We start from the raw sequence: 23,434 nt of genomic DNA, 5'->3' as shown, positions 1-23,434 counted from the left end.
TACACATCTGACTTTTCATCACACACCAGCTTTATTTTAAAATTTTATTTTAAACCATTTTCCACTCACTCCCTATACTCTCCTTTGCTCTGACGCTGCCGCCCCTTTTCCTTGTGTTTTACTCCAAACGTCTTTTGCTCTTTTCTAAAACCGCCGTGATTTTTTTAAATTTTTTTTTACCAAAAGACACAAAGCCGTCACCGTACAGACAATCCCAGCAAGGATACTGAACACAGGAAATGGAGGAAATGTTTCAGTGTTAATTCTTAAAAATCTTTGTCATGCTGGGGAAGGAATGCATGTAAAGACGCCGAGGCCTGCCTCTTGTAAATGACTTATCAGCTCTGACAGCTGCTTGTGTTTTCAATTTAATGAAGATTCCTGACTTTTTTTTGGCATGGCGGTCGACACCCCTACTGTTTTGGGATCATTTAAGGTCTCTGTGAAAGCTGCCCTAATACAGTAAATGTCGTCATTTCTTGCTTTATATGTGTGTGTGCGCCATGTCGGCCAGTATCACACTACTGCTCTCTGTGTGGATTCCCCAGCTTTTTGATTTTCTGTGATTTTTTCCGCTTTTTTTTTTCTTTTCTGGGCTGTCTCTGGGGTCTCTTGAAAAGGGAAAGCCGGAATTAATGTAGAATGAAGATGAGCTCTTTACTCCTTTAGGCCTGCTTGAGTTTATTTGCTAAATCCGTTCTCAAGCTAGCACATCATGAAAGTATGATAGTAATGCATGTAAGGAGGGCAGCTGCTGCCTCGGTGTGCCAATTGTTAGGAGGCACAAGCATCTGCCAGATAAAGAATACACAATGGCTTGGCATCAGCTCCGCGGAAAGCAGGAAAAGCCCACCCCACCCCCAAACCAAATTTCCACCAAACCTGTTTGTATCCCCTAATGAGTTTCAGCTGGAGAACATCTCAGCCTGCAGTTAAAAAGGCGTGAAATCAGAAAGCAGAGCAGTCAACACTGGTCCAGCTGTGACTTGTACACCTACTTTACAAAAGTCTACACACCAACGGGAGCGTCAAGGGAAGCAGAATCTTAACCAGCTATGGATGGCATAGCAAAGGGCACAATCACACCTGGACATGTACAGTAGGCCTGAACGACATCTGGACACAGAGAGAAGACGCAAACTCCACAGAGCCAGTGACTTCACTGTAGAGCAGCGATAAGCCAATAGTGCTGACCGCTACACTGACCACCTAGTGTATACCATCATTCACGCTGGCTGTTTATCTGGGTCTTTAATATAGTGCCTTACATCATGTGTTTGTCCTATCTGTTACTTACATAGTGCCATCTGCATACAAGGAGATCATGTAAACTCCAGAGGGGCTACGACCAGAACCTAGGACTTCACATCTGTACCTTGTGTATCTGTCTGTCTTACTGCACCTTTCATATTTGTCATCTGTCTTATAGATACGTTATTACTCTTCATATCTGTCCATCTTGTGTAGAGCACATTGCATAGCTATTTAATAATATTATATATAGTCCCTTTCATTTGTAGCACCTTCAATATCTCTTTTATCTAACTATCGTCTTTCATGTCCGTCTATCTATCTATCTATCTATCTATCTATCTATCTATCTATCTATCTATCTATCTATCTATCTATCTATCTATCTATCTATCTATCTATCTATCTATCTGTCACCTTTCATGTCCATCTATCTATCTATCTATCTATCTATCTATCTATCTATCTATCTATCTATCTATCTATCTATCTATCTATCTATCTATCTGTCACCTTTCATGTCTATCTATCTATCTATCTATCTATCTATCTATCTATCTATCTATCTATCTATCTATCTATCTATCTATCTATCTGTTATATAGTGCCTTTCATATCTATCTATCTATCTATCTATCTATCTATCTATCTATCTATCTATCTATCTATCTATCTATCTGTCACCTTTCATGTCCGTCTATCTATCTATCTATCTATCTATCTATCTATCTATCTATCTATCTATCTATCTATCTATCTATCTATCTGTCACCTTTCATGTCTATCTATCTATCTATCTATCTATCTATCTATCTATCTATCTATCTATCTATCTATCTATCTGTCACCTTTCATGTCCGTCTATCTATCTATCTATCTATCTATCTATCTATCTATCTATCTATCTATCTATCTATCTATCTATCTATCTATCTATCTGTCACCTTTCATGTCCGTCTATCTATCTATCTATCTATCTATCTATCTATCTATCTATCTATCTATCTATCTATCTATCTATCTATCTATCTGTCGCCTTTCATGTCCGTCTATCTATCTATCTATCTATCTATCTATCTATCTATCTATCTATCTATCTATCTATCTATCTATCTATCTGTCGCCTTTCATGTCCGTCTATCTATCTATCTATCTATCTATCTATCTATCTATCTATCTATCTATCTATCTATCTATCTATCTATCTATCTATCTATCTATATTTATGTATATCTGTTTTGTATATCTGTCTGCCTCATTTATAGTGCCTTTCGTATCTTTCTAACTTTTAACCTATCATCTATCTGTCTTCTATATAATAATAATAATAATAATGCATTTTATTTATAGGGGCACTTTACATTAGCAGTAAATCTCAAAGTGTAACATAAAAAGTTTAAACAAAGGCAAGGCAAGATAAAAACACAGAATAAAACAACAATAATTATAGCATTCTTGTTAATAAGCTTTCCTAAATAGAAAAGTCTTTAGTTGTTTTTTAAAGCAGTTCACAGTCTGCTGTGTTCTTAGGCTCTCTGGTAGAACATTCCAGAGCTGTGGAGCAGCGGCTGTAACGGCTCGGTCTCCCATTGTATGAAGTTTGGTCACAGGGGGTGAAGGCGGTGGGTATTTGTAAAACGAAGGTTTCTTGTAGTGGATTGTAGTATAAGGAGTTCCTTAAGATATCCATCCATCCATTTTCCAACCCGCTGAATCCGAACACAGGGTCAAGGGGGTCTGCTAGAGCCAATCCCAGCCAACACAGCACACAAGGCAGGAATCAATCCCGGGCAGGGTGCCAACCCACCGCAGGACACACACAAACACACCTACACACCAAGCACACACTAGGGCCAATTTAGAATCTAACCTGCATGTCTTTGGACTTTGGGAGGAAACCCACGCAGACACGGGGAGAACATGCAAACTCCACGCAGGGAGGACCTGAGAAGCGAACCCAGGTCCCCAGATCTCCCAACTGCGAGGCAGCAGCGCTACCCACTGCGCCACCGTGCCGCCTTCCTTAAGATATTGTGGAGCATTTCCATGTATACACTGGTGAATAAACCAATGGAGTTTGTGTTTAATATGGAGGTGAATAGGAAGCCAGTGAAGTGGCCGAAGGATTGGTGAAATGTGTTCATATTTCCACACCCTCATCAGGATTCTTGCAGCACTATTTTGAATTTGTTGGAGCTTTTCAAGGCTCTTGTTGCATTACAATAGTCCAGTCTGGATGAGACAAAGGCATGAAACAGCTTTTCAGCATCACAGAGGGAGAGGTAGGGATGGAGTTTGGTTATATTTCGGAGATGAAGGAATGATATATGAATAATGAATAATGAAATATATAGAGCCTTTCATATCTATCTGCCTTGTTTCTGTTGCCTTTAGTATCTGTCTGTCTAGTATTTAGCATCATTTATATCTATCTATATAATGCCTTTACTTTCTATTTATCTGTCTGTCTTGTACATTGTGTCTTTTATATCTGTCTTATAACACCTCTCATATCTACCCATCTTTCTGTCTGTCTATTGATCATATAGAGCCTTCCATGTTTTAGCTCTCTTGTTTTATATAGCACCTTTTTTTGTTCTAATCCATGTTTTTTAATATTCTGTTGGGCCGTGGCTTTAAAGTTTATTTTTATCATTATGTTTATTACTCTTTTTGCTTCCCATGTCCAAACTATTCGTCCAGCATCTGCTCTCTTATGCGCAGAGCACACCCTAGCTGTCCCCTTGTATTCTTTTTTTTTTGAGTTTGATCAAAAAAATGATTGCTTGCATGTCACCAGGGGACAGTAGGGTACCCGAGGAGGGAGGACCAACTCCACACACTCCACATGGCGAGCAGCTCCTGAGGTGAGAGGCAGGAGAGGTAACTGCTGTGCCACCCTCAGTCACAACCTCCTCCCTTTCACTCTGTGTGGTGCTTGTTTATGTTGGGGGACACGGAGTGTGTGGTGCCATTTGACAATCTCTGTTTTCCTGTGTAAGAATGAGTTTGTGTTTGAAGGCCCAATAGAGGACCACACATCCTGGGGTGTCTGTGGGGAATTTAATATGTCCGGTGATTTCCTGTGCTGCTGTCATCTCAGGTGTTTTAGTGAAGGATGTGAATTATTAGCCTAGGAGTCAAAGGGCCATTCAAGGAATAGAAGTGCGGAAGCGCTGAGGAGTTGTGGGGCAGAGTGACTTCCTAGTGTTTGTCGGAGGCCGTTTGAGCCCATGCTGTGTTGTGCCCTGCTGTGCCATACCTTCACAGGTCTGTATAACACAAGCCAAGGGTACTGATGCTTTCCAGTTGTGTTGTTGCTTTCTAATAAACTGTGGGCCTCAAATGAAATCTGACAATCGCATTTTTAAATGTCCTCATGGAGAAGCTTTCTTATGTAAATCAAAATGTTTGTGGCGTCGGCCAGATTATAGGTTGTGTTCGTATTGCATATCTATACATTTTGTGCCCACTCATTCTATATTGTGCATTGGGCACAAAGGATCAGGAGAAAAAGTTTTATTATTTTGTAGTTCTACTTTTTCTTCCCAGGAGTATTAAAATGAGATCAGTATACTCCGGCCTCTAGTAAGAGTGATAATGGCTTTTTTGTTTTCTCTGTAGATTCATCTTTTCCTGAGGACTTCTCCATTTTGACCACTGTGAAGCCAAAGAAGGGCAGTCAGTCATTCCTCCTGTCCATTTACAATGAGCAAGGCATCCAGCAGATTGGCATGGAAATGGGCCGCTCACCGGTGTTCCTCTATGAGGACCATATGGGTAAACCTGGCCCAGAGGACTACCCGCTCTTCAGGGGCATAAACCTGGCTGATGGGAAGTAAGTGAAACCGAGCCCACCAGGGTTCAAAGGGGGTAGAGGAGAATAATAAAACATTTTATTTATATAGCGCCTTTCCCATGCTCAAGGCACTTAATGGATGTGCCATTAATGGAGAATGGAGTGCAGAAAAGCATGGATGATCCAGTTTGTGACAAGATATAACAAACCATTCTGGAACATTCTTTATTTATTCATAATATTCAAGGTGGCAGTAGGCCAGAGTTTTACCAGGTAGCAATGGGCACAAGACAGAAAAGTTGATTTCAACCTGTGACTCTACGCCTTGAAGTACCCATCAACCTTACATAGCAGTTTATCTATCTATCTATCTATCTATCTATCTATCTATCTATCTATCTATCTATCTATCTATCTATCTATCTATCTATCTATCTATCTATCTATCTATCTATCTATCTATCTATCTATCTATCTATCTATCCTTATAATAGCATCATATAGTGCCTTTCAGATATCTATCTATCTATCTATCTATCTATCTATCTATCTATCTATCTATCTATCTATCTATCTATCTATCTATCTATCTATCTATCTATCTATCTATCCTTATAATAGCATCATATAGTGCCTTTCAGATATCTATCTATCTATCTATCTATCTATCTATCTATCTATCTATCTATCTATCTATCTATCTATCTATCTATCTATCTATCTATCTATCTATCTATCTATCTATCTATCTATCTATCTTTTATACAGTGCCTTTCATGTCTGTCTATCTATCTATCTATGGTTGTGGTACCCATTCCTGTGTGTCCTCGTTTCTTTGTTTCCTGGAAAGACTAACATATGAGTTGTTTTTATTTTGTTGAAATGTCCTGACATTTGCTCTGCATATTTTAAAACTTTGAGTTTGCTTTGTTTGGTCAGGGTTTGGTATTTTTCCTTGTCCCGTGTTTTTCTGGGATGCCTTTTCAGTCCAGACAGGACAGTTGTGCTCCATGACACTTATTCTCACTGTAAAACTCAATGAATGATGTTTTGGAAAATAGTTGGATAAGAGGGTGAGATAGTGGTTAAAAGTAAAAATATTATTATTATTATTATTTGTCGTTATTATTATCAAATGGTTGTTCTCCTATGACTCTGCCCAGGATAAGCAGATATGGAAAATGTATAGGTCAGTGGCTGTATTATGATTACTATTGTAACAAATGCTAGGAGAATTCAGTGTGCCAACAGGAATGGACCTGCAGGTGAAGAATGAAGATAAATGAGGGCAGGCAAGGAGCAGAAATACCAGGAGGATGAATTAGAAACACCATCATCAAAGCCTTAAACATTAAACAATTATCAAAGTTTATAAATCATAGCCAGAAATAGTTCTAATGCTAACCCAGATTGTTCTGTTAAATATTCTTTTTATCATTTGAAATGCAAGGCTTGACCTCAAAGGAGTGGGCAGTGCCAGTTTTTATTCATGCCACATGGTGACATGACAGTCATATGACTGCTGTGTCACATGGCCAGCTGTTACAAAGTAACAGTAAATAGAATGGCTGTGGCAGTGCAGACGTGGGGGAGTCATCTGCATGAAGACCCTGATGGCCAGTTGCTCTCCATTTCAGCTCTTTGTAAATGAGGGGTCTGCCCATCCAGATATATGCAGGATCAGGCTTTGACTGTATGTTATGCTCATGGCAGCCACTGGAGGGCCATAATTTGGATTTGACCCCCCAGCGTTAGTAAGTGTGGATGAGTATTCACATTAAACTTGGTAAGTGAGCCTGAAAATGAATGAACACATGGCCATTTCTCCTTTGTTATTAACATTGTGATCAGTGGGTGCCCTTCAGAGCCCCCCATGGTAAGTCTCCTGTGGTGGTCCTAAATAGTTCTGTTTTTCTTGTGTATGTTATGAGGAGTAAACAGTTCCATAGCAGTATGTTTTTCGAGTAAGTAGGGAACACAAAGTTCTCCTTGTCCTGCCTGTCATTTACAGAACAGAAGCAGTGACGGTTTCTCTTCCACAGGTGGCATCGTGTAGCTATCAGTGTTCACAAGAAAACCGTCACCTTGGTGGTAGACTGTAAGAAGAAGATGACAAAGACGCTGGACAGGAGCGCCCATCCGATTATCGACACCAAGGGCATTCTCGTGTTTGGCACCAGAATACTCGATGAAGAAGTTTTTGAGGTAAGCCGTCTTGTTAGCGTCTTCCTTCATCCACTTCCTTGAAGGTTTCGTTTTTTGCGTTTCCTTCCAGTAAACAGATGGCGCCGTCTTTCTGTCACCCTTTTTATTAGATGTGTGTACCTCACCAGTACTTGACTTTGTCTGTTTTGTGGTTCAAATACTTGGCGCTGATGGAGGGTTTGTGCCGTTATGTTTTGGAATGTCCATGGCTTTGCAAGAGCTGATAACACAGCCTTAATGACAGTCATATGAAAAGGTTTGTGAACCCCTCTCAGCCTGCATAATAATTGACTCTCCTTTCAACGAAAAAGATAACAGTGGAATGTCTTTCATTTCCTAGGAGTACTGCTGTGTTTTTCGAACAAAGATTTTTAGTGACGCAATATTTATTGATGGATGAACACCTCCTGAAAGACACAGTTGTCCAAATGGGGTGGGTTTGAAGATACGACTGTAATTGAATGAAAAGATGGAACTCTGGAGAGGGCAACATACAATTGTCTGTGACTGAAAACTGGGTTTGGCAGATACAGGCATATCTTTTTGAAAGTTTGGCCCTGTGCCTTATTAATTGTCATTGCAAAGGCCAATCTAACAGGAAATTGTCTGCGTGTCAAAGTAAAAGCCAAATTTGAATCTGATGGGGTCAGGGATATCCGGGGAATAAGAACAGTTTGTGAGGTAGGAGCTGCGATTGTTTATTGCGGTGAATGCTGAGAACAGTCAGTCTAGTGCCATTACAGAGACTTCTTGCTGGCATGAGGTTTCTGAGAAGCATGACGACTGAACCAATTTTAAGTTTGAGTTTATGTGGAGGCATGCCAGTGGGAGTAAGAGTGTTAAGAAATTCTTCGGGGAATGAAAGTTGATGTGCGGGATCTGCGTGCCTGTGTGTGTGTGTGCGTCTCTCTCTCTCTCTCTCGTGTGCGCCTGTGTGTGACGCTCTCGCTCGCTTGCTGCACAGGGAGAGACTAAACACGTGCAGAAATCATCTGCGCGCACGGCTGCTTAGTGAATTGTTGGCGGGCGTGGCTCTGTCTTGCATCTTGCCTGCCATGGTCAGCTGCCTTAGTGAATTTTATATATTGATCTGTGGAATCGACTGTGACGATGGAGTCAACACTGGTGAAAGTTCCTTTGTTGGTAGGGATGAGTTTCAGTACTTGGTCATTAAGGTGTAGCGAGTCTTCGTTGGTGCTCTGTGAGTTGGCGGGCGTGGCTCAGTCGTGCATATCCCATGGTCTCTGTCTTGTGTGCCATGGTTGGCTGCTTAGACAATTGTTGGTGGGCATGGCTCTGTCTTGCATGCGTTTTGCTTGCCATGGACTTAGTGAATTATATATATAGATGTGAAAAACTGGCTGTGCACAAATGTGGGTCCCCTTGTCATTGTGCTGATCTGAATGCCTGTCACTGCTCAATGCTGATTACTTGGTTGGATGAGCTCGTTACGCCTTGATCTTAATAGACAGGTGTGTCCAATCAGGAGATATAAAGGTATTTAAAGAGGTCAATTACAAGTTGGGCTTCCTTCCCTTTGACTCTCCTCTGACGAGTGACAGCATGGGATCCTCAAAGCAACTCTCCAAAGATCTGAAAACAAAGATTGTTGAGTCTCCTGGTTTAGGGGAAGGCTACAAAAAGCCATCTCAGAGGTTTAAACTGTCAGTTTCTGTAACTGTAAGGAATGGAATCAGGAAATGGAAGGCCACAGGCACAGTTGGTGTTAAACCCAGCAGGTCTGGCAGGCCAAGAAAAATACAGGAGCGGCATATGAGCAGGATTGTGAGAATGGTGACAGACAACCCACAGATCACCTCCAAAGACCTGCAAGAACATCTCACTGCAGATGGTGTATCTGTACATCATTCTACAATTCAGTGCAATTTGCACAAAGAACATCTGTATGGCAGGGTGATGAGAAAGAAGCCCTTTCTGCACTCACACCACAGAGTTGCTTGTTGTATGCCAATGCTCATTTAGACAAGCCAGATTCATTTTGGAACAAAGTGCTTTGGACTGATGAGACAAAAATGGAGTTATTTGGTCAGAACAAAAAGCTTTTTGCATGGCAGAAGAAGAACACCGCATTCCAAGAAAAACACCTGCTACCTACTGTCACATTTAGTGGAGGTTCCATCATGCTGTGGGGCTGTGTGGCTAGTTCAGGGACTGGGGCCCTTGTTAAAGTCGAGGGTCGGATGAATTCAACCCAATATCAACAAATTCTTCAGGATAATGTTCAAGCATCAGTCACAAAGTTGAAGTTACACAGGGGTTGGATATTCCAAAACACAGTTGGAAATCTACAAAGGCATTCATGCAGAGGGAGAAGTGCAATGTTCTGGAATGACTGTCACAGTCCCCTGACTTGAATATCATTGAAAATCTATGGAATGATTTGAAGCAGGCTGTCCATCAAATTGAACTGAACTGGAGAGATTTGGTATGAAGAATGGTCAACAAGACCTCCATCCAGAATCCAGAAACTCATCAACAGCTATAGGAGGACAGCGTCTAGAGGCCAAAAGGAGGCTCAACTAAGTATTGATGTCATATCTCTGTTGGGGTGCCCACATTTATGCACCTGTCTAATTTTGTTATGATGCATATTGCATATTTTCTGTTAATCCAATAAACTTAATGTCACTGCTGAAATCCTACTTTGTCCATAAGGCATGTCAGATATTAAAAGGAAGTTGCTACTTTGAAAGCTCAGCCAATGAGAAATAAAAATCCAAAGAATTAAGAGGAGTTCTCAAACTTTTTCATTTGACTGTAAGACCTTTGGAGTTGAGTGAGGGAGGACAGTTGTAGGAGTGGAAGGAGAGCGATGGGTGGAAGTCGAAGGAACATGTGGCCATTGGTGTGATCAAATGGTACTTGAAATGAGCAAAACCCAGGTGCTGTGGCAGAGGCAGAGGACTTCAGACAATGGGGGTCTTTCCAGCCCTGTCAGGTTAACAAGAGTATCCATTGTATTTTTTTTTTTTTATTCCAACTCAGAGTGGACGGTCTTGTAGAAGAACGTGGCTTTATTTACTTATCTGGGACAGAGCTGCCTCCGCAATTCCTCATCCCATTTCTTATTTCTTCTTTCCTGAAAGACTTTATCGTTTTAGAAGGATTGTGTCCTTTGCTGTCTTCTGGTAATCCATTCTTTTAAATCTACGGCTGTGGACTTTCCAGATGCCGAGAGACAACAGTGTTGTCTGCTGTGACGCTGTTGTTGGATTGGGAGGTCGGGAGATCTGTGAAATGAACAAATGAATGAACAGATTGATGAATCGTCAAAACCAGGGCTGTGGAGTTGGTGGATAAATTCTTCAACTCCAACTCCGACTGCACAGCCCTGGTCAAAACAGACCAATTAACTGTGCAATAAACAAGAACTCATGAAGGAACGGATGAGCAGACGCAAGACAACTAGAGAAAAGACAGATGAAGAGTTTAGAGAAGTTCATGAATAACTGGCTAAATGGATGGATGGATGGATAGAGTACTGCCAAATAAACAAATGAATTAATGAGGGGAGAAGTTTACTGTCAAGTGAATAGTGACAAATAAATGAATGGAGAAATGGACGAACAGTCAAAGAAACCACAACAAGCCCTGAATAAATGGCTGGATTACTGGAAAGATCAATAGGTAGACAGACAGATAAACTGCCTAATCAATGAGAACACATGAAGGAATGAATGAGCAGACAATAATATTGAAAATTAGCAAAGCAACAGTCATGAGAACGGCCATGAATACACGATTGAATGAATAATTGATAGATGAATTTAGGTTGGGCGGCACAGTGGTGCAGTGGTAGCGCTGTTGCCTCGCAGTAAGGTGGGTTCGCTTGCTGGGTCCTCCCTGCGTGGAGTTTGCATGTTCTCTCCGTTTCTTCGTGGGTTTCCTCCCACAGTCCAAAGAAATGCAGGTTAGGTGCAGTGGCGGTCCTAAATTGTCCCTAATATGTGCTTGGTGGGTGTGTGTGTGCGCCCCGCAGTAGGCTGGCACCCTGCCCGGAGTTTGTTCCTGACCTTGCGTCCTGTGCTGGCTGGGATTGGCTCCAGCAGACCCCTGTGACCCTGTGTTAAGTTATAGCAGGTTGGACAATGACTGACTGACCTTCCTGAAGATATATGTCTTCACTTCTTTGGGACGGACTGATGTATAGGATGTTGTCAACCCACAGGGGGATATTTGGCTTTATACAGAAGATAGCTAGATAAGTAAATGTACAAATACACCATGACCTGGGTACACCGGTTTTATCCCACAGGTTAGGTACATTGGTGGTCCTAAATTGTCCCTAGTGTGTGCTTGGTGTGTGTGTGTGCCCTGCTGGCTCCCTTTCTGGGATTTGTTCCTGCCTTGTGCCCTTTGCTGGCTGGGATTGGATCCAGCAGACCCCCGTGACCCTGTAGTTAGGATATAGCGGATTGGACGATGACTGACTGACTGAATTTAGGGTTAGGTTGTAGCCCTTCAACATGTAGAATAACAACATTTATTTCTGTCGTACATTTTAATACAAATGATAGATTTGTATCGCTGCTCCTCCGCATCGAGAGGAGTCAGATGAGGTGGCTCGGGCATCTGATCAGGATGCCTCCTGGACGCCTCCCTGGTGAGGTGTCCCAGGCACGTCTAACCGGGAGGAGGCCCCGGGGAAGACCCAGGACACGCTGGACGGACTATGTCTCTCGACTGGCCTGGGAATGCCTTGGGATTCTTCCCAGAAGAGCTAGAAGAAGTGGCCGGGGAGAGGGAAGTCTGGGCATCTCTGCTCAAGCTGCTGCCCCCGCGACCCGACCTCGGATAAGCAGAAGAGGATGGATGGATGGATGTATGATAGACAGATAGATAGATACTTTATTAAATGATGTAGCTGAAAGTGCTTTACAGGATGAAGAAAGAGAAAAAAGACAAAAGATACAAATACAATTAGGCAATACTAATTAACATAGAATAAAAGTGAGGTCCAATGGCTGGGGAGGACAGAAAAAACAAACAAAAACTGCAGATGACTGGAGAGAAAAGAACAACAAAATCTGCTGGAATTGACAGAATTATCAAATGAACATTTACAGATGAATGAATGAGCACAAGATTAGCTGGCTGAACAGATGAATGAATGATGGAATCAATGTGTGAATGAAAGAACATTCAGTTCAATGAAGACAAATGAATGGGTGAATGAATGAATGGATGAGCCAGTAAACTAATGAATGATCAAATGACAAAGCAAAAATAAATGGTTGAATGAATGAATAATAGTTAAGTGATCAAGCACCGTATAAAAATAAGAGGCTTCCACAAGGGAAAAGGTTTGGCGACCGTCCCCGTATAGTGTTTGTGGGACAAAGAAAAAAGACGCACACTTCTTGCAGTGATCAAAAACATATACAGTAGATAGATAGATAGATACTTTATTAATCCCAAGGGGAAATTCACAGTAATCTAGCAGCAGCATAATAATAAAGAAAATATTAAAGAGTGATAACAATGCAGGTATAACAGACAATAACTTTGTATAATTTTAACGTTATAGTGTGGTGGAGGAACGATCTCCTCAGTCTGGCAGTGGAGCAGGACGGTGACAGCAGTCTGTCGCTGAAGCTGCTCCTCTGTCTGGAGATGATCCTGTTTAGTGGATGCAGTGGATTCTCCATGATTGACCAGAGCCTGCTCAGCGCCTGTCGCTCTGCCACAGATGTCAGACTGTCCAGCTCCGTGCCTACAATAGAGCCTGCCTTCCTCACCAGTTTGTCCAGGCGTGAGGCGTCTTTCTTCTTAATGCTGCCTCCCTAGCACACCACTGCGTAGAAGAGGGCGCTCACCACAACTGTCTGATAGAACATCTGCAGCATCTTATTGCAGATGTTGAAGGACGCCAGCCTTCTAATGGAGTATAGTCGGCTCTGTCCTCTCTTTCACAGAGCATCAGTATTGGCAGTCCAGTCCAGTTTATCATCCAGCTGCACTCCCAGGTATTTATAGGTCTGCACCCTCTGCACACAGTCACCTCTGATGATCACGAGGTCCATGAGGTCCTCCTAAAATCCACCACCAGCTCCTTGGTTTTGCTGGTGTTCAGGTGTAGGTGGTTTGAGTCGCACCATTTAACAAAGTCCTTGATTAGGTTCCTATACTCCTCCTCCTGCCCAGTCCTGATGCAGCCCACCATAGCAGTGTCGTCACTGGCACGTGGCAGGACTCTGAGTTGAGTCTCACTTATCCGACCTTCGCTTATCTGACATTCCGTATTGTCCGACGTCCCACCACAAAAAAAAACAAAAAAAAACATCAATCAGCAACAAGAACTGCAAGTTGCGAGCGTGAGCGTAGTCTATTTTTTGTTGCTAAGTTCATTTTTTCAGTTAATTTTTTCTGTTGTTTTGTTGTAAAACATGATTATTAGGTTTGTAAAGTGTAAAATTATAACATAGTTTGATGTTTAATAGGCTTTTTCTTAACACCTCCCATTATGCAACATTTTCGCTTATCTGACGTTCTGCTGGCCCGTATATGTTGGATAAGCGAGACTCTACTGTATCGTGTTTTGACCTCATTCTCATACAAAATGGTGCTTTCATACAGAAAACAAAATGGAGACGGGAAGTGAGTTGGGCCGAAGACGACGTTGAAACTGTGGGAGAATGAATTATGAATTACTATTGTAACAAATTCTAGGAGAATTCAGTGTGCCAACAGGTGAAGAATGAAGAAATAATAAATGGGGTCAGGCAAGGAGCAGAAATACCAGGAGAATGAATTAGAAACGCCATCGTCAAAGCCATAAACATTAAACAAAAATCAAAGTTAATAAATCAAAGCTAGAAATAGTCCTAATGCTAACCCAGATTGTTCTGTTAAATATTCATTTTATCATTTGAAATGCAAGGCTTGACCTCAAAGGAGTGGGCAGTGCCAGTTTTTATTCATGCCACATGGTGACATGACAGTCATATGACTGCTGTGTAACATGGCCAGCCGTTACAAAGCAACAGGAATCTGAATGGCTGTAGCAGTGCAGACGTGGGGGAGTCACCTGCATGAAGACCCTGATGGTCAGTTGCTCTCCATTTCAGCTCTTTGTAAATGAGGGGTCTGCCCATCCAGGTATGCTGTATGCAGGATCAGGCTTTGACTGTATGTTATGCTCATGGCAGCCACTGGAGGGCCATAATTTGGATTTGACCCCCCGGCGTTAGTAAGTGTGGATGAGTATTCACATTAAAATTTCAATTCTTTATTGTCAAGTGTACAAGTACCATGTACAATGACATTCTTGCTTGCATGTGCCCCTGCAGACCACACACAATAAAGAAATGAATAAAATAAATTTATTAAAAATAAAAAAACTGAGAAAGCACATGTCCATAAGTATTCACAGCCTTTGCCATGAAGCTCAAAATTGAGCTCAGGTGCCTCCTGTTTCCCCTGATCATCCTTGAGATGTTTCTGCAGCTTCATTGGAGTCCACCTGTGGTAAATTCAGTTGACTGGACATGATTTGGAAAGGCACACAGCTGTCTATAGAAGGTCCCACAGTTGACAGTTCATGTCAGAGCACAAACCAAGCATGAAGTCAAAGGAATTGTCTGTAGACCTCCGAGACAGGATTGTCTCGAGGCACAAATCTGGGGAAGGTTACAGAAAAATTTCTGCTGCTTTGAAGGTCCCAATGAGCACAGTGGCCTCCATCATCCGTAAGTGGAAGAAGTTGGAAACCACCAGGACTCTTCCTAGAGCTGGCCAGCCATCTAAACTGAGCAGTTGGGGGAGAAGGGCCTTAGTCAGGGAGGTGACCAAGAACCCGATGGTCACTCTGTCAGAGCTCCAGAGGTGCTCTGTGGAGAGAGGAGAACCTTCCAGAAGGACAACCATCTCTGCAGCAATCCACCAATCAGGCCTGTATGGTAGAGTGGCCAGACGGAAGACACTCCTTAGTAAAAGGCACATGGCAGCCCACCTGGAGTTTGACAAAAGGCACCTGAAGGACTCTCAGACCATGAGAAAGAAAATTCTCTGGTCTGATGAGACAAAGATTGAACTCTTTGGTGTGAATGCCAGGCGTCACGTTTGGAGGAAACCTGGCACCATCCCTACAGTGAAGCATGGTGGTGGCAGCATCATGCTGTGGAGATGTTTTTCAGCGGCAGGGACTGGGAGACTAGTCAGGATAAAGGGAAAGATGACTGCAGCAATGTACGGAGACATCCTGGATGAAAACCTGCTCCAGAGCGCTCTTGACCTCAGACTGGGGCGACGGTTCATCTTTCAGCAGGACAACGACCCTAAGCACACAGCCAAGATATCAAAGGAGTGGCTTCAGGACAACTCTGTGAATGTCCTTGAGTGGCCCAGCCAGAGCCCAGACTTGAATCCGATTGAACATCTCTGGAGAGATCTTAAAATGGCTGTGCACCGACGCTTCCCATCCAACCTGATGGAGCTTGAGAGGTGCTGCAAAGAGGAATGGGCGAAACTGGCCAAGGATAGGTGTGCCAAGCTTGTGGCATCATATTCAACAAGACTTGAGGCTGGAATTGCTGCCAAAGGGGCATCGACAAAGTATTGAGCACAGGCTATGGATACTTATGGACATGTGCTTTCTCAGTTTTTTGATTTTTAATAAATTTACAAAAACCTCAAGTAAACTTTTTTCACGTTGTCATTATGGGGTGTTGTGTGTAGAATTCTGAGGAAAAAAATGAATTTAATCCATTTTGGAATAAGGCTGTAACATAACAAAAGGTGGAAAAAGTGATGAAGAGCTGGGAATACTTTCCGGATGCACTGTACCTACGGTGTCCGCACGTCTGTGTCCGGGCCATACTCCACAATGTGTTGCACTCTGTCTTTCCTTTTGTTCTGAAGCCCCCCTGATGGTTACTTTGTGGGCCCTGACAGATGTGCCTTCATGTCATTTGAACCTCCGTCTGATCTCTCTTGCTGGTTTCTACGCCTGCTTGAACAGAAAATTGCTATTATACTATTAGAGGTTAAAAAAATGTTTCACTTGGAAGACTTCAGATAATATCTTGCATAATTGGCCCAGCCCGAAGTGTACACGTGGCGCTCTCCCGGGGCTGATGACAACATGTCAAGCTGGCTTTTATCAAGTGTGCACAGCAAGTGAGCAATTCCCTTGGATTAGAATGCACTGGCTCATGAAAGGTCAGGGAAATTAGAAGTTTAATTAAGTGTAACAGGAGAGCCAGGATGCAGATTGTTAGCGTTCTTTAAAACATCTAAGTACCTGAGACGTGCAGAAAAAGTACAAGCAGACTCGGCTGAGTCAGGAGCTCAGTGGCCGGCGGCCAACACTTGACAAATAGAACAAAGACAAAAATGGAGGCGGCTTCCATGCAGGCACTGATCGAAAGAAAAGGCATGTGGCCGTTGGAACGCGCCTTTGCTTTACTTTGTGAGTCCCCATGTGAAATGCTGCCCTTCGCGCACACGTAACTGGATATGGCAGGCACATAGTGAAATGAGATAAAAATGAGGCAATTTGTCAAAGCAGTGGATCAGGACTGTACGGCGTCCATAGACGTGGCATAGAAGAGCACAATGGAGAAACATGAGTCTAATATAAGGTGAAACATGGTCTGAGCAGTTACAGAAGCAGTATAAAGTCTACCAAGATGATGGCGCCATTTGTCCACAAGGATGAAATTCACATTAATGTTTAAAGAGTTCCTGGAAGAGGGTTCGCTTCCCGGGTCCTCCCTGCGTGGAGTTTGCATGTTTTCCCCGTGTCTGCGTGGGAGAAATGTAAATATGGCCACAAGGAGCAAGGAACAATCCAATATGTAACATCAGGCTGTAAACTACTGGCACAGACAAGGCTAACAATGAAAGAAAACCGAAATGGACGATAACAAAAGTAGATGAAACAGCCGTCTGAGATTCAGTCATGTGAGCTTGTGCTTCTCTGGACTCTTCAGTCTCCCAGCACTTGCAGGTCCTAAAATGAACGCTGACCTCTGACTGTCATCTGATGTTCATAGAAGATCAACACCCAAAGTGGGTGAGACTTCCAGAGGCCTCCAGAGATGACGTCACAGATCTTCTTAGGGCTTCTCTTCCACTCTGAAGCTAGAAGAGGATGAGGGGTTTGTACAATCCCAACTCGGGGGGGAAAAGCTGGGAAGGTAACAGAGAGCAGCGATTTCAAAATTCACTTTGATTTGTAAGGGTGGCACGGTGGCACAGTGCCTCACAGTAAGGAGACCTGGGTTCGCTTCCTGGGTCCTCCCTGTGTGGAGTTTTCATGTTAGATAGATAGATTTATTTTAATTTAAGTATAGTAGGCAGGATAAGACAGATAGATAGATAGATAGATAGATAGATAGATAGATAGATAGATAGATAGATAGATAGATAGATAGATAGATAGATAGATAGATAGATAGATAGATAGATAGATAGATAGATAGATAGATAGATAGATAGATAGATAGATAGATAGATAGATACTTTATTAATCCCAAGGGGAAATTCCCATACTCCAGTAGCAGCATACTGATAATAAACAATATTAAATTAAAGAATGATATCAATGCAGGTATAACAGACAGAGAATAACTTTGTATAATGTTAACGTTTACCCCCCCTGAGTGGAATTGAAGAGTCGCATAGTGTGGTGGAGGAACGATCTCCTCAGTCTGTCACTGAAGCTGCTCCTCTGTCTGGAGATGATCCTGTTTAGTGGATGCGGTGGATTCTCCATAATTGACAGGAGTCTGCTCAGCGCCCGTCGCTCTGCCACAGATGTCAGACTGTCCAGCTCCGTGCCTATAATAGAGCCTGCCTTCCTCACCAGTTTGTTCAGGTGTGAGGTGTCCTTCTTCTTTATGCTGCCTCCCCAGCACACCACCGCGTACAAGAGGGCGCTCACCACAACCGTCTGATAGAACATCTGCAGCATCTTATTGCAGATGTTGAAGGACGCCAGCCTTCTAAGGAAGTATAGTTAGCTCTGTCCTGTCTTGCACATTGGCAGTCCAGTCCAGTTTATCATCCAGCTGCACTCCCAGGTATTTATAGGTCTGTACCCTCTGCACACAGTCACCTCTGATGATCACGGGGTCCATGAGGGGCCCGGTCCTCCTAAAATCCACCGCCAGCTCCTTGGTTTTGCTGGTGTTCAGGTGTAGGGTTAATTTCCCATTCCTAATTTCCCATTGGGATTAATAAAGTATCTATCTATCTATCTATCTATCTATCTATCTATCTATCTATCTATCTATCTATCTATCTATCTATCTATCTATCTATCTATCTATCTATCTATCTATCTATCTATCTATCTATCTATCTATCTATCTATCTATCTATCTATCTATCTATCTATCTATCTAGGTGGTTTGAGTCGCACCATTTAACAAAGTCCTTGATTAGGTTCCTATACTCCTCCTCCTGCCCACTCCTGATCAACTCCCCGTGTCCGTGTGGGTTTCTTCTCACAGTCCAAAGACATGCAGGTTAGGTGCATTGGCCATCCTAAATTGTGCTTGGTGTGTGTGTCCTGCAGTGGGCTGGCACCCTGCCCAGGATTTGTTCCTGCCTTGTACCCTGTGCTGGCTGGGATTGGCTCCATCAGACCCCCATGCAGAACTTTTTCAAAACCTGGCAGGATCTGATCAATAACATTTTACAATAAGCTTTTAAAGCACTGAGGAAGCAGATTCTCTCCCCATTTCTTTTTCTTCTCCATTTATCTTTATTCACTTATTAATTCATCTATTGACTTATTTTTACTGGCTTTATGTTTTACTCTGCTGGCCATGCTCTCTTTCTCAGGGGTGTTGGGGGGGTACATACAATGACCATAAATAAAATAAATAGAAATAAAGTACAATAAAACAAAATGCAGCCAGCAGTGAGTTAAAGAAAAGAGATGATGAAGAGTAGGGAAACCATCAGTATCAATGAAGGGTAGTGAAAGCTAGAGATTAGAAATGTGTTTTCAATCTCATTTTAAACTGTTCAATTGAAGGTGACTCCATAATGTAATGAGGTAAAGAGTTCCACAGACGAGGTGCAGCAGCTGCATGAGCCCCGTCCCCCTTCGGTTTACACTTAGTGCGAGGGACCATAAGAAACAATTGACCAGTTGGTCTGACTTTTCTGGATGGCTGGTGTAAAACATACAATTCAGATAAATAGGCGGGAGCATGCCTACATAATGATTTTGTAACGTGTGAGTCCCTGTCTTACACCCCAAAACACGAGGCTGAGTCTCAGTACTTTAGCAAAACCAACTTTATTTATTTATGCTCTGAGGATGTTGATGGAGAAGTTTAGAGAAGGCCAGAAGGAGTTGCATTGCGTCTTTGTGGACCTGAAGAAAGCAAATGACAGGGTGACTGAGAGGAGCTGTGGTATTGTATGAGGAAGTCGGGAGTGGCAGAGAAGTACGTGAGAATAGTAGAGGAAATGAAGTGTGACAGTGGTGAGGTCTGCGGTAGGAGTGACGGAGGTGGGATTACATCAGGGATCAGCTCTGAGCCCTTTCTTATTTGCAATGGTGATGGACAGTTTGACAGACGAGATTAGACAGGAGTCCCCGTGGACTGTGATGTTTGTTGATGACATTGTGATCTGTAGTGATAGTAGAGAGCAGGTTGAGGAGACCCTGGAGAGGTGTAGATATGCTCTAGAGAGGAGAGGAATGAAGGTCAGTAGGACCACCAAGACAGAATACATGTGTGTGAATGAGAGGGAGGTCAGAGGAATGGTGAGGATGAGGGGAGTAGATTTGGCAAAGGTGGAGAAGTTTAAATACTTGGGATCAACAGTACAGAATAATGGGAAGAGAAGTGAAGAAGAGAGCGCAGGCAGGGTGGAGTGGGTGGAGAAGAGTGTCAGGAGTGATTTGTGACAGACTGGTATCAGCAAGAGTGAAAGGGAAGGTCTACAGGACGGTAGTGAGACCAGCTATGTTATATGGGCTGGAGACGGTGGCACAGGAGACAGAGCTGGAGGTGGCAGAGTTAAAGATGCTAAGATTTGCATTGGGTGTGATGAGGATGGACAGGATTAGAAATGAGGACATTAGAGAGTCAGCTCAGGTGGGACAGTTTGGAAACAAAGTCAGAGAGGCAAGATTGCATTAGTCAGGACTTGTGCAGAGGAGAGATGCTGAGTATATTGGGAGAAGGATACTAAGGATAGAGCTGACAGGGAAGAGGAGAAGAGGAAGGCCTAAGAGAAGGTTCATGGATGTGGTGAGAGAAGACATGCAGGTGATGGGTGTGACAGAACAAGATGACGAGGACAGGAAGATATGGAAGAAGATGATCGTCTGTGGCAACTCCTAATGGGAGCAGCCGAAAGAAGAAGAAGAAGAACTTGATTCAGCTTGTAACAGGAACAGCGTGGTTATTTATTGTATTGTATACACAGACACAGCAATCAGGCAGGTTTGTGGCCAGGTAATCCTGTTCCCTGCATTTATAAGGTTCCTTGCATCACCCATCGACGACAGGCACTTAATAGCGCGACCGCAGTCGGCTCGGATTCTTTTTTGTGGCAAGCCGCCACAACGCAGGGAGCCTACGGTTGTCTTTCACTAATGCGGCGATCGCACTTTGGGATGCTCTTCAGCATGTCGTCCCATTGTGGGGGCGGAGGTGGACATCCAAAAAGAGTTTAGAAACCTCACAATTTAAAAACTAGCAACACAAATTTAAAGTCAATTCCAAAACTAACAGGCAGCCAGTGTAAAGAAGCTAATACTGGAGAAACAGAATCAATCTTTCTTGCCCCAACCTAAAAACTGAGCAGCAGCATTCTGAACCTACTGCAAACCTACGTATCAGGGAATTGCCGATCCCGGAGTACAACGAGTTGCAGTAATCGAGTCAAGAAAAGATAAAAGCAGGTGTAACTTTCTCAAGATCCCTAGAAGATAAAAAAAAAATAAAGATTTGACCTTAGCTAAAATAAAAAACTCTACTCTTGACTACAGAGAGGTTACTGTCAAAAATAACACCAAGGTTATGGACTTGAGGTTTGCAAAAGTCGGCGAAAGAGCCGAGAAGTCCAAGACCAATTTGAACTTTGGCTGAAGGACCAGCTATCAGCACTTCAATTTTATTTTGGTTGAGATCAAGAAAATTGTCAGCCACCCAGGATCTTTGTTCAGAAAGACAATTGTGCAGCCGATTAATTGCAGAGTTACACCCAGGAATATAAACCTGTGTATCAGCAGCGTAACAGTGAAACGAAATATTACATACCAATAATGGCGTACTGCACAATAACGTGCAGTGAATAATAATAATAATAATAATCCATCCATCCATCCATTATCCAACCCGCTGAATCCGAACACAGGGTCACGGGGGTCTGCTGGAGTCAATCCCAGCCAACACATGCCACAAGGCAGGGACCAATCCCGGGCAGGGTGCCAACCCACCACAGAATAATAATAATATTAATAATAATAATAATTCTTTGCATTTATATAGCACACTTGACTTGAGCATTCCTAGTCCTAGTCATCCTCTTTCTCTGTACGTTTAACATTCGTTTGCTCAGAGGTTGATGTGCTTGCAGCTTCCTGAGCAGCTCTTCTTTTTTCCACCCTAGCGGCCCGCTGCTTCTCTTCTTTCGTCGGCATCTTTTCGTGTTAAAACTGATTAAGTTAGTTTTTGTGTTGCAATTACTTAGTACTTTTCTTTAAACTTTCAGTTAATCTGGCACTTAAGTTTTCAATCTGCCTCAAGAATGATTAGCGAAGGTGGTAGGGAATGAGAGCAGCGCCCGCATGCATGTGCCGCCCTGCTGCCCGCTGCCGAGAGTTGATTCTACAATAAAATAAATAAGAATATAAAGAGTAATAAAATCATCACCCCAAAAGCGGATAGTAGACGTCACGTAGTATATGTGTACCAAATTTCAAGTCAATAGGTGAAACGGTTTGTGAGCTACAGGTGATTTAAAATCCCAGACAGACAAACGAACAGCCACGGTAGCGTATTATAGAAGAAAATCCTGAAAATAGCTCCTATAGGATGAAGATATATAGAAAATAAAACAGGACCCAAAATTGATCTGTGAGGAACACTACATTTAACACTAGAATCCCTAAAGCCTATGAAAAAAAGTCGTAATGCCGGGCCACCTTATATTTCCTTCGCACCTCCTCATCAGCGTCTTTTGTTTTGCAATTGTGTCGTGTCGATCAGCACAAGCAGCAAGCAGCCTGCTCTCCCATCACACCCACTGCCACAGCTCAAGTCGCACAAAAAGCTCTCCCGGCTCAAGACTGTTTATCTGGGTGTGAGGTACCTGGAGTTGTACAAGATAAATAATATCTCGTAATTTGGAATCCATACATTTCATGTGTGTTCCGTGTCTACAACGATCAGGGTAAATTTAGGATGATAGGAAATGTTAGGCAAGAAATGTGGACACATAACTAAAACAGAACTTTTTTTCACGTTATAATAAAAATTAATGTGTGAAGACTGAAGTTCCAAATATTAAATAAACACTTTCACTAAAGGTATAACAACACAAGTGTGCCTTTATTCAAGAACTAGCAAAAGTAGTGTGTTAAAGAAGTTATGAAAAAGAAAAGGAAACATTTTAAAAATAACATCCCATGATTGTCAATGTAATTGAAGATGTGAGTTCCAAAATCTGCTAATTACACCTTTTGGTAAAATTTAGTGAACACGTGATTGTGACTTTTCATGCAGTTGGTCAAGAGCTGAAAATATGTTTCAGCTTCAAAACCTGCTAATTGCAACAGTGTAGCGCTATAGTTTTAGGGATTTAGTTTCAAAATCTGCTTACAGACCCAGATTTTCCTGTTTATCTCCAAAATTTATCTTTTGTACTTAGTTGATTTTGGAACTGAGCTCTTCAATTGTCGTAGGCTTATTTTAGTATTGAGAGTGAATTTGATGATTGTAAAGAGTTTCATTTATGATTGTGAATGTCGTGTATGAGAAGTGCACATTTTTAGGATGGAAGGATCTCTTTGTAAATGATGTTGGCAGTTCTGCCCTTACGCTGTAAAATGACCAGGCTGTCTGCTGAGCTTACATTTGAGCATGCAACGTACAGTCGGCCATGAGAGAAGAAGCCATCTTGTGTCAAGTCAATGGCGACCTTTCTTAGAGTCTGGCCCTGTCACTTATTTATTGTCATAGCAAA

At 42.5% G+C, this 23,434-nt stretch overlaps 1 protein-coding gene across 3 annotated transcripts in view; it reads left to right on the top strand.

Moving 5' to 3' along the window:
* LOC114643693 (collagen alpha-1(V) chain-like) overlaps positions 1 to 23,434 on the top strand; it is a 519,467-nt gene that overhangs the window by 160,826 nt on the left and 335,207 nt on the right. For all 3 annotated transcript variants that reach the window (XM_051931584.1, XM_051931585.1, XM_051931583.1), the window contains exons 3-4: positions 4,876 to 5,089; positions 7,093 to 7,255. In XM_051931584.1, coding sequence (XP_051787544.1) covers positions 4,876 to 5,089; positions 7,093 to 7,255 — 377 coding nt within the window. The remainder of the gene's footprint in view (positions 1 to 4,875; positions 5,090 to 7,092; positions 7,256 to 23,434) is intronic.

The sequence above is a fragment of the Erpetoichthys calabaricus genome, chromosome 9 (genome assembly GCF_900747795.2).
Source record: "Erpetoichthys calabaricus chromosome 9, fErpCal1.3, whole genome shotgun sequence".
NCBI lineage: Eukaryota > Metazoa > Chordata > Cladistia > Polypteriformes > Polypteridae > Erpetoichthys > Erpetoichthys calabaricus.
This window is presented reverse-complemented; position numbering and strand designations above follow the sequence as displayed.